The following is a 12,025-nucleotide window of genomic DNA, read 5'->3' as shown; positions in this document are numbered from 1 at the left end:
GATTACCTTAGCGAGCTACGGTGCCTCAGACAGACGCACATACACACACAGATACACATAGGGGTCAAACACATAACACCCCTCTTTTTGCGTGAGGGATTAAAAATATAGTACGATATAATTTAAAGGACATTTTTTGTAGAAAATTTACCTAGAAGTAACCATAATGCTAATTGGACCCCTCCCCCACTACATATTCAGCTTAACCCCCCACCCTTGGGGACTTTAAATATGATCATCTGGACATGTCAAGGAATCTACAGTTATTCCTTGACATGTACGTATAACAGATAACTTACGTTTTATCGTAAACTATACAGGGTATAAAGAATGCCTTAGCAAATGTTCGTATTACATAAATGGTCATTCCTTTTTTATTTATGAACCGATTCTCATGAAATAAACACTAAATGATAAATAAACATTACCACAATATATTAGTGAAAACCGCATCTAAATCGGATAAACCGTTTCTGAGATTAGCGTGCACAAACATACAGACAAAAAAAATATATACAGTTTTGGGTTCGGGATATATTTAATAAATGTACAATAAATGTACCTGGTAATTTTACATATTTTTATTGTACAGACATCACTTTTCTACAATTTTATTATATGTATATTGATTGATTGATGATGATAATGATTATGTCAAACTATAGCAGTCCTGCAGTATTTAATCATTCTATAGGTTTTTCGATGTTTCTTCTTCTATCTTTCTTGTGTTCAAAGTAGAGCCAGCTGTAAATAACATAGGTATTTAATATATTGATATAAAATATTTTCTAGGTTAAATAAAAAAATAATTTGAGATTTAAATCTGACGAATTTCAACTAGGGGATGATCTTCCAACTCCAATTCTTGTTTAAAACAACCTTTGGCAGGTGACATTTATTGGATGGATAAGTTTTAGGCAAGGATTGAAAGATATAAACCTTTATCTTTTTCACTGACTGCACTTTTTACCTCGATATCCTGTCAGGCTTCCGTCACGCGCCGCCGGCTCAATTTGAAGTTTAAAAATAGTATCAACCTTAGTTGAAAATAGCAGCTTTCCTATTTGTCTCTCACTCACGCAATATTTCCTTCTATACTCATACCGCATACGTATGGTCAAAAAAAAGTTTGACAGCTGAGCGACGCCATTTTCAAACCTACAGGTAAAGGAAAGTATAAGAAAATAGTCTGATATAAATACCCGAATTGGATAATAGCTGGAATTGTGAATAGCCCTCCAAGTATGAACACAGCACCAGGTAGCACGTTAAGGGTGGATATGTAAAACCAGGTGTATAGGGGCCCGTAGATAAGAGGCGTAATAGCCTCCGCTAGACCGAATAGGGAGTTTATTTTGCCTGTAATAATAGAATTATTAGTTACATACAGTGGTGAAAATGAAAGCGGCGAAGTGTTTGAGTTTCGGTTCAGAAAGAACGAAAAGTTTCTATGTACAAGTGATTGTGTTTTCCAAAGTATAGTGAATTGAATGATATGTGAAATTTATATATTCCGTTTTTATATGGGGATGAGAAAATGATAAGTTCTGTAGTATTTATCATAGTTTACAAAACTTATCTTACCGGTAAGATTCAAATTAGAATACTTGGTGGAATTTAAATCTATTTATCTGTATATCGAATCCAGAACCAATATATTGTGATCAGACACAAGCTATAGAGATTATCAATTACTCACCAACCTCTTCTTCACTGACCAGTTTTGATGCAATCGAGCGCAACGCTATAAATGAAGTGCCATTCAACAATTCTAATAGCGGCGCTGTAAAAAAACAATAATTGAATAAATTATACTCTATACAATATCCCTAAACTTCTACCAATTAGATGCGATTTTGTTTTAAATGTATATATTATATTTAATCACTATTTGTCGATATCTTTAATCAGTGACAGAATCTTGGTAAATTTTCAGGAATTATAAGTTTTGGTCATGCCAGTTTTCGCAGCATTTTCTCGTAACAGATACCATTTCGTCAAGATAATATGATAACTATCTTCACTTAAGGGGGCGCATAAAGCAAAATAACCAATCTTCTATTAGATGATACGTGTAATATGCAAGACCAAATCTAAAAAATAAAATATATATCAAACTAGATGATATGTTCAACGATTCTGTTTAATCAAAAACATAAAATATTAAAATTTACTCGATAAAAAAAAATCACCAAGTTAGCTCTAATTTTCACACTTTTATGTTTTCTACTTGACATGGTAATACTTATTATGATTTTTTTTTCATAAACAATTATATTACATTTGCAAGATATTTGTCAGAGCATTATTTTGTGTAATTACTTTTAGTTTTGGTTTTATCTGCGATAAACCACTTTTGGCGCTCTTTTTTTCTCGAGATAAACGTTTGATTTTGTCATGATAAAAGTGGTTTATAGAAGATAAAACCAAAACTAAAAGTAATTACACAAAATGCTCTGACAAATATCTTGCAAATGTTTTAATATAATTGTTTATGAAAAAAAAATCATAATAAGTATTACCATGTCAAGTAGAAAACGTAAAAGTGTGAAAATTAGAGCTAACTTGGTGATTTTTTTTTATCGAGTAAATTTTAATATTTTATGTTTTTGATTAAACAGAATCGTTGAACATATCATCTAGTTTGATATATATTTTATTTTTTAGATTTGGTCTTGCATATTACACGTATCATCTAATAGAAGATTGGTTATTTTGCTTTATGCGCCCCCTTAAAAGTCAATAGCAAGTTTTTAATACTACCTATTCTTTAATTCTCTTAAGCAATTACTAATATGTCTAATGAACCAATCTAGTTCGTCTTTTAAAACGAGTACAAAGTAAGTGTTTGTTCAACGTAAATAGTGTCTTAGTGCAGCTTAGGCCATTAGCTGATAGGCAATCTAATCAAATACAAAGAAACAAACCTTTTTATAAACAGTTCAATTACCTGAGTAGCTAACAGTAAATAATGAACCCAGATAAGCCTGAAACTAAAATTTTCTGAAAATTTTGAAAAAAGTTACATTATTTAGTTTATTAGATCTTATGCAACATAAAAAAAATTATGAAAAAAAAATTAAGTGTAAGGCTTTCAGGGAAACAGCCGTCCTATATGTAGGACAGTAGGATAATAAGAGGAAATAAAAGACCATTTATGACAAAACAGAATGTAATCAAAAAGTGTAGTTTATTAGATAACTATTGATTATATTACCCATTGTTGTATGTAATTTACTAGATTAACACTATTTATGAATGATATGTTTCAAAACACTTGACACACACTCCAACATCACATTTCTTGCAACGTGTCAAACATTTTTTGTGACATTGACGACAGTGTGTTTGCTTCGATTGAGGAATAACCAGATGATTCATTTGGTCTTGGTTTGGTCTTTACGACTATCAGCATGTTCATGATGGGAGGGTCGGCTAGGCCCTCTTTTGGCATTTTTTCTGTTTGATTCAATCAAAGCAATTGCTACCCTTCTGCGAAAGCCAAGATGATCCAGTTTTCCATGATTTATTTTATATAACTGCCATGCATTATGTTTGGCAAGATCAATCATGTGTGTGAGCAACGGCATGTACCATTTCTTACCTCGTATACCAATTCGGTAATGTGAAATATTTTCATCAGACCGATCCACTCCTCCCATATATTTGTAATAGATGGACACCATAGGTATGTGGTTCTTCTATGACAATGTTTCTCTTTTCACTTTGTGAGAAGCGTTTGGCAGATTGTTTAGGATTTATTCCTACAGCATTAGAAGCAATACTGAATATATTATTGTCATGCCATTTAGCAATAATGAACGTGTTGTCATGTGTCGTTCTGTAATCGACAGCACCACGTTCCTTTTTTTTCAGTAACTTCGATGTAATCAGAGGACAACTAGATGTCCTGTTTTCTCGAACTGTCCCAGTGCAACGAAGGCCTTTCTTTGTTATCTCTTCCAGCAAGGGCGTCCCAGTAAAAAAATTATCAAAAACTACGTTAAATTACATTATCTTCTTCACCCGAATCTTCGTCAGTGAGACAGTCAGGATCAACAGGAGAAGGTAGAATACATATCAGTCGTTCTCTATAATCTTCTTCATTATCAGAAACATTTTCTAAAGCATCTAAAATTTCATGCGCAGCTAACGGTCTGTAAAGAAAAAGTTGTATTATTGTACTAAAAAATCATGTATATTATCCTACTGTCCTATATATAGTACGCTAGTATTTGTAACAAGTTATACGTAATTTATTTATATTATTTTGCTAGAATATTTATTTAGTACAAAAGTTAAGGTTATCAACTAGATGTTAACACAGAAAAAAACAACTCACGAGTAAAATATAACTTTTTATACATACCTGTCATTTGCCATGTCTGCAACGCACTTTTATTACACACTTATAAGGTAAAATATAAGGTAAAAACTGTTAAAATAACTGTCTTTTTATTTTTTCTAATAAAGCTGACACGTTTCTTACTGCAAATCATAAGACTAAATAATCTTAGATACAGAGGGTATTCTGATATTTTTTTTTATTTCTACTGTCCTAAATATAGGACAGTAGGCTTATCTGGGTTAATAGGAGTCATACATATAATAAAGGAATGTTATTCTCTTATATATAAAAATGAATCGCAAAATGTGTTGGTAAGCGCATAACTCGAGAACGGCTGAACCGATTTCGATAATTCTTTTTTTATTATATTCCTTGAAGTACGAGGGTGGTTTTTATGTAGAGAAAACGTAAATATGTACCACGGGCGAAGCCGGGGCGGACCGCTAGTAAGTAATAAAATGATTCAATAGGAATCATATTATTGCGTTTTAATAAAAAACGTCTATTGGATTTGCTACTTGACTTTTATCAGGTAAATCATTGCCCTGTTCTACGGATTATAAAATAAGCTTAAACATAAAAAACAATTTGCAATAAATAAATGTATAATAATAGGAATAATATATATAAAACAACATAAATGATTTGTAAACATTTAATGTAAGCCGCGGATTTCAAAAGTATCACGCTGTTCTGACTTGAATGTTTATAAATTTAAAAATATTTGAGAATGGATAAAGATCGTCGTCATCGTGTTATATTTAGAAAAAGATTTTCTTCATCTTGTTTGGAAAGTCTCGTGATAATTACATTATGATGTATATGTTTATATAGGACACTATCTCTCCCGGTAGAAACTGTTCCGCCTTATTACCTCTTTTTCGTGATTTCACTCCATAACAACCTTTCTGGTGGCCCAACAAAAAACATAAAAAAATAACCGAATTGGTCGAGCCGTTCACGAGTTTTACGCTTAGCAACACATTTGATGAATCATTTTTATCATACAGTTGCTTTCATAAAAAAAAATATATTATATAATATGGTTAATCTAGAAAGATTTTAATTATATGATGACTTGAATAAACCAATCCAAGAGACTCTAGCGCAATGTCTTATGGGGCTAATTACTAAGCACTAATTGGAGTGTCTTAATGACCTCCTCTGACTTAGCTTAAAGCAATGCACAAGTGTACTATAATTCTAAGTTAAATGTAATGCTTGCTTAAATCTAAACTTGATACAAACACTTCGTAACTATATTGAATAGACGTTATTGTACTTCTGTTATGATAAGTTGTGCTGAGTGAAGTTGTTTAACCCATTCATTTTCTTTCACTACTATTGGTCTTAGCGTGGTATACAGCCTTCCTCGATAAATAGGCTTTCTAACACAGAAATAATTTTTCAAACCGGACCAGTAGTTCCTGGGATTAGCGCGTTCCAACAAACAAACTCTTCAGCTTTACATTATTAATATTAAGTATAGATATTAGCTGCCGCAGCTGACGTTGTTCTGCCCTATTGCCCCTTTTTTCTTTCCATTAGAAGCTTCCTTATGCCTTAGCAAAATCATATATATTATAATCCATACTAATATTATAAATGCGAAAGTAACTCTGTCTGTCTGTCTGTTACTCAATCACGCCTCAACTACTGAACCAATTTGCATGAAATTTGGTATAGACATATTTTGATACCCGAGAAAGGACATAGGCTACTTTTTACCCCGGGAAATAGGATAGGTTATCACGGAAACGGAAATCCCACGGGAACGGGAACTATGCGGGTTTTTCTTTGACTGCGCGGGCGAAGCCGCGGGCGGAAAGCTAGTATAATATATAATCATAAAATTGCGGAATTGGTGGAACTGTTCTCTAGTTTTATGCTTAGCAATACATTTGGCGTTTCAATATTATATATTATTTTGATGAAAAAATATAAGCACAATTAAAACAAATCTTTTTCGAATATGAGGTGACCTCAATACTACAAGACTAGTACCATATGAGTTTGAATACTAATATAGATGTTTTCAATACCTAATCGATAATTCGATACGCGAATTAGATACTATCGATAATCTTAATCAAATAAATACACAGTAATTCAATTTAGAAATACACCACGATGGATTTGATACGGATGCTAAATTTAATTTAATGATTACATTCATTAATGACAATATTATATAAATATATATTATATAGTTTCAGATTGTTATTTGGGTATCCAAATCTCTTACCAATATCTTCATTCGATTCTCTAACTAATTAGGACGTGACATTGTTTAAAAATATAAAACTGAAATTGTTATATTAGTCTCGTTCGTCATAGGGATTTTTATCATACGGTATGTTTCTAGTATAAATATATATAACAGACGGCTAAAAATTAATACCTACAGGATATTTATGTAACAACTTCCAACTTCAATAGAACTCTTTACAGTTTTAAAAATTTTAAGAAAAACTCAAAGGGAAATTTAATGTGGATATCTTGGATAGTCCAGTGATATTAATTCTAACAGAGAATAAACACAACTGGTTGTTTAGATTTATTCTCTGTTAGATTTAGCCTGTGATCCTGGTATCACTGACCAAATATCGTTTTAAACTAGATATTCTGATCAAGTTCACTCACCTAAATAAATTTCTAGATCGTTCCTCGCGAAGCCGTACGCGAAAGATGCGACGATCTTACTGGTGCATGATATTATTCCCAATATCGTGTCGTCTAATTTTAAATAGCTGCTAAATAGGGAAATGGAAAACGTTGTACCTGAAATTAAAATTATATTAGAATATGTGCCTGGTAAAGATTATTTAGGGGGCATTATTTAAACAGTTTTTTTAGGTCTTCGAAGGAGAAATATAAAAGTGAATTATATAAGCTTAAGTTACACGCCTCTAATAGCGGCAGTACACATTGGGCCAAGGCGTTGGGCCAACGTGTTGGGAAAAAATGAAGGATATCAAGATTCCTGTTCACACATTGGCGTACTGATCATTCTGCATTGGCGCTTCAAAGATGGACGTAGTCCGTAGAAGTTCTTGCAGCCGCGGCAATTTATTTATATACAGTGCGTTTAATTATTACGTACATGTGCATCAATAACAATGAGTGTACTCTGCCGTCTGCGATACCATTTTCCAATCTCTATTGTCCTTTTTTTATATCTGTATAAATAAAACATTATTATGTTTAGATTTTTTCAAATGTTTAAAATGTGTGCATTTTACATTTAATTTAATTTTAACTACCTATAAAACGATACTTTAAAGATTAGATTTTAGATATTATTATATCAAATGATAATATTATTTATGTAATAAAGCACAATTTGATCAAAATCATGCTCATTGTATATTGTTATTTAATAATTTTTAAGAACAAGTAACTTTTTAATACTATTTTACTCATTTTATAAATATATTCATTTTTTTATCGCATTGTATGAAAGTGAGATAAGAAAAACATCTAGAATAATATAATAAATAGAAAATAGAACATCTAATTTATTGAGTCATATGGTTTTATTTTTGTGTAGTTCATGCCGTGGATTCCAAATTATTCCTTCATGTCGATACAAATCTACGAATTGTAAAACCTCGGCGCCGCCATCGCTATCGGAACATGGTTAAACATAAATTTCATTGACGCGCAACGATACTGTCTCCGCTGACGAGTAACAACAAACTGAACAAGACACCAACGTGTGAACGCTGTTTGTGGAGCGCGCCAAGATCCTTTGATGTGTGCACAAAAAACCGACAACATTCGGTTGGCCTGCCAATATTGGCGCCAACTAGGCTAATGAAGCCAACATACCGCCAAGTAGCTCTCTACACGTTGGCCCAACCCGTTGGCCCAACACGTTGGCCCAATGTGTACTGCCACCATAACACAAATATGTAACTATTAGGTAGTATGAAGGTTTTTTTGGTAGTAGTTACAAGATTAGATGAGATTTATTTCGTAACCTCAATAATTTCAGTAAACTTCCAGATATTAATAGATTATTTTGATCGCTTTTAATAATTTTAAACATATTTTCACGATTTCTGGAGAAGGCTTTGTTTACTTTATTTATTAATTTTCGGGTTTACGCAGTAATTAATGAAATTCCACTAGGCCTGTTGTTATGATAACAAATCAAGTTTTTGGCTTAAGGAAATGCTAGGCTAGGATTTTATACGTTATTTTCTTAAAATGTGACAATTTGTGGATTTTATTTTTGTATGTAGAACTTGAACACCTGAACAATATTATCAATATGGGAGGTATTGTTAAATTGTTTCATTTGTTTGATAATAATAAGGAAAATAGCTATTCGTGTATGAGATGTTTTAAAGCATATTGAGGAATAAGTCGATATTTATGATTTAAATTTCATTGAAATAGACCAAATAACTACCTAAACTAATAATAAATAATAACACGACATACTGAACAAAATCAATAACTTGCTTCTTACTATCTTACTGTATACCTTGTTGTAATGAACCATAATATCAATATAAACAATGACTTACCAATTAAATTGGTTACAATACAATAAGTTGACCATATGCTAAACTTCACTTCGTCCCAATTAAGTTGGTATCGAGCAAAAAGGTACATAACAGCGGATTCCCCTGAAATAAACAATTCTCTAGAAATAAAAACATTTTTATTGGCACGAGATTCATTAAGAAGTGAGTACATAGGATTAGCAGTAAATATTTTCGAAGAAAACGGAGAAAATAAATATACATCTGATAATGATGTTTTAATTGCCTTTTTTAATAATCAACGTATGTAGTTTAAAAAAACGAAAGAATAATAATATTTTGTTTTAAAACAAATAAAAATAAACAAAAACAATCACATGAATTACCTTGCGTTGGTCCAAATATAACGAAAACTGCCAAAAGAATAAGACACACACGCACCCTTCTATTTCCTGGACCCTTTCGGAACGCAACTTTAAATGTGTCTTTTACTAATGTAAAATCAAAGAATTCACGAAAGAATGCAAAACATCCGCCACGCTTCTGTAAATGAATTTATTTTGAGTATAAAAATCTACACTCTTATACCAGGTGAAAGGTAAGACGTTTGACGAATTTAGACAGGAGCTTCTACTCATGAAACTGAACTACATATTTTGTTCTACAACTTTGCTGAATTCGTAGAAAAAAATTTGGACTTTGTATGGAAATCGGTCAGCTGATTAGCGAAGTTTCCTTACAAAGTCCAATTTCTTTTTACGAATTCAGCAAAGTTGTAGAACAAAAGTTGTTCAGTTTCATGAGTAGAAGCTCCTGTCTAAATTCGTCAAACGTCTTACCTTTCAACCTGTATACTTATAAAGTTATAACGATTATTAAAGACAATACTTACATTTTCAACAGTTTTCAGTTTAGTATCCTTCAGAGAGAGGAATCCATATATAAGGCTGAACGTATAAAGGGAAATTGATATGGAAAATACTCCATAATATCCAACCCATTTCAGTAAGATACCACTAAATGCACTTCCAATAGGATAGCCAAGAGACATGCATAAATTCGCAATACCTACTCTATAAGTCCGATCTTCGACTGTTGTAATATCACTGATATAACTGAATATGCCTATAAAGTTTGTAAACCAACCCCCCGTTAAAGCAGGAAACACAGATTCTGTCAACGCCGTCACTTCAGCCGGTAATTCATAAAAGAAATAAGTATTTATCATGAAACCAATACACGATAGCATTTCGCCTACGATAGGTAAAAGGATGCAAGGTTTTCGTCTTCCAGTTTTATCACTCCAAGCGCCAACAAACAGAATTATAAGAACGGGGAATGCGGTCTGTATTATGTTCTTCCAAGATTGTATATACGCTGTTAGTAATTGCACATTATCCTCATATTCAGTATAGTTTCCTATATCCCTCGCTTTAAGAGCTTCACAGACTTCAGAAGAGTAATTTAAGTTGACAAGACAAGCTTTTTCAAGATTCAAATTTTGCGTAGCCAGAGACGCCAACACGCTGGGCATTACGTAGCACACCATAATTGGTTCCACTGTTATGTTTTGCTTTATAATTTTAAGTCTCGATAGTAACGACACGTCTTTTCCTTTAACTTTTTCTTTAACGTTTTTATTATCCGGCTTTAATGGATCACTTTCATTTATACTTTCCTTATTTTCATCATCTTCGCCTTTGCTACCTTTCGGAATAACAGCTTCAGACTTTTCCATTTTAAAGCGATTAAAATCAACGTATTTTAAGGATTCGTAATATTTTCACAAGTTCACATCTCTTACCGAGTGGTGTATGAGCTACGCGATGAATGGAAACAATGAAGATAAATAATTAAGTTAGTTAAAAACCCTTGTTTACTTTTCGATTATAATTATTGTGTTCTCAATATTGACGAAGAGATTTTCAGTACTTGATAAAAGAGCATCATAACTATCGTCAAGGTTGATGTTAAACCAACTTTACGCATCCACTACGAGTTGTTATAAATACACTTCATTCTCATGTGTGTAAAGTTTATACAAATTTATTGTCTGTTATAAGACTATAAATAGATATACATTTTGGAAACTTAAATAAAAATAGTTATCTTTTCCAACGTTTTAATAAATATTGGGTATAAATTATTTAATTAAAAAGAGCATTTACTTCAGACTTATATGTACATTAAGTATTATGTATTACCCCGTCTGATTAATTATATTTGATTAATACAATTAAATCCTCCTACATCTCTGAAACATATCTCAGAAACTAAGTGACTCTTTGGTTTATAATCTGTGGAACCCCACCCCCTTTGGGGGAGGGGGTCCCACCCCCTTTGGGGGAGGGGGTCCCACCCCTCAAAAAACTTAAAATCGTGGTGTACTTGTACAGTCCTTCCAGATTATATATGTTGTCAAGCGTAATCTTTGCTGCGTGTCATCCTTGCGGTAAGCGTAGCCATATTATTCGTGATCTTGGCGGGTGAAGTAAGTGTTTACTATTGGCGGGAGGCGGAGAGTGTCTATTCTGTAGCGTTAGCTGCTATTAAGTATTCTGTGACCGAATTTAAAAATTCCGCAACGAAAAAGCCTAATTCCCCCCCACTCCAACCAGCACAGCGATGCGATGCTAGGCAATAGCTTTATCGCGGCAGTCCTCGAGTGCCACACGTATGCAAAAATGGAAATTATGTCGTCGCCAAGCATGGAATGATCAAATGAAAAAGTGTTAATGTTTTTTATATTTGAGGACGATGAAGACGATGATTATTTCTTTTTACTACCTACATTAATAAAATTAGATATATTAAAAATGCATAGCGCGCACTCTGCCACCGTTTCAACGTCCATTGTCTCACCAAGGCAAATTACAAGTGAGGAGCGTCGCGATAAATTGCGCGAGTAGAGCAGTGTGTGGGCAATGAGGGCAACGTCGTGGCAAATAACGGCAGCACGATGAGCAGAGCGATGAGTAAAGCAAGGAGCATAGTATGGCAGGAGCATAAGAACCAGCGTCGGAAAATTTGCTGCCAAACAAAAAAAACCGCATCTAATTCGAATTATCTGTTAGCGAGCTACGGTGCCACAGACAGACACTCATAGGGGTCAAACACATAACACCCCTCTTTTTGCGTGGGGGATTAAAAATATAATACGATATAATTTTTAGGACATTTTATG

The 12,025-nt window shown here is 32.9% G+C and overlaps 1 protein-coding gene across 1 annotated transcript; it reads right to left on the bottom strand.

The window, feature by feature from the left end:
* Nucleotides 1–640: 640 nt before the first annotated feature.
* Nucleotides 641–10,689, bottom strand: LOC149904806 (proton-coupled folate transporter-like). Its single transcript, XM_090107295.1, has 7 exons — nt 9,734–10,689; nt 9,228–9,384; nt 8,884–8,985; nt 6,992–7,129; nt 1,700–1,783; nt 1,203–1,359; nt 641–744 (listed from the first exon to the last, which is right to left on the bottom strand). The coding sequence occupies exons 1-7, from the start codon at nt 10,577–10,579 to the stop codon at nt 684–686; spliced, it is 1,545 nt and encodes a 514-aa protein (XP_089963421.1). The 5' UTR covers nt 10,580–10,689; the 3' UTR covers nt 641–683.
* Nucleotides 10,690–12,025: the final 1,336 nt, after the last annotated feature.

The sequence above is a fragment of the Colias eurytheme genome, chromosome 11 (assembly GCF_061535395.1).
Source record: "Colias eurytheme isolate Ceu_HAF_F1 chromosome 11, ilColEury1 Martin Lab GWU primary, whole genome shotgun sequence".
NCBI lineage: Eukaryota > Metazoa > Arthropoda > Insecta > Lepidoptera > Pieridae > Colias > Colias eurytheme.
The sequence above is the reverse complement of the archived record's forward strand: the minus strand, read 5'-3'. Positions and strand labels throughout refer to the sequence as shown.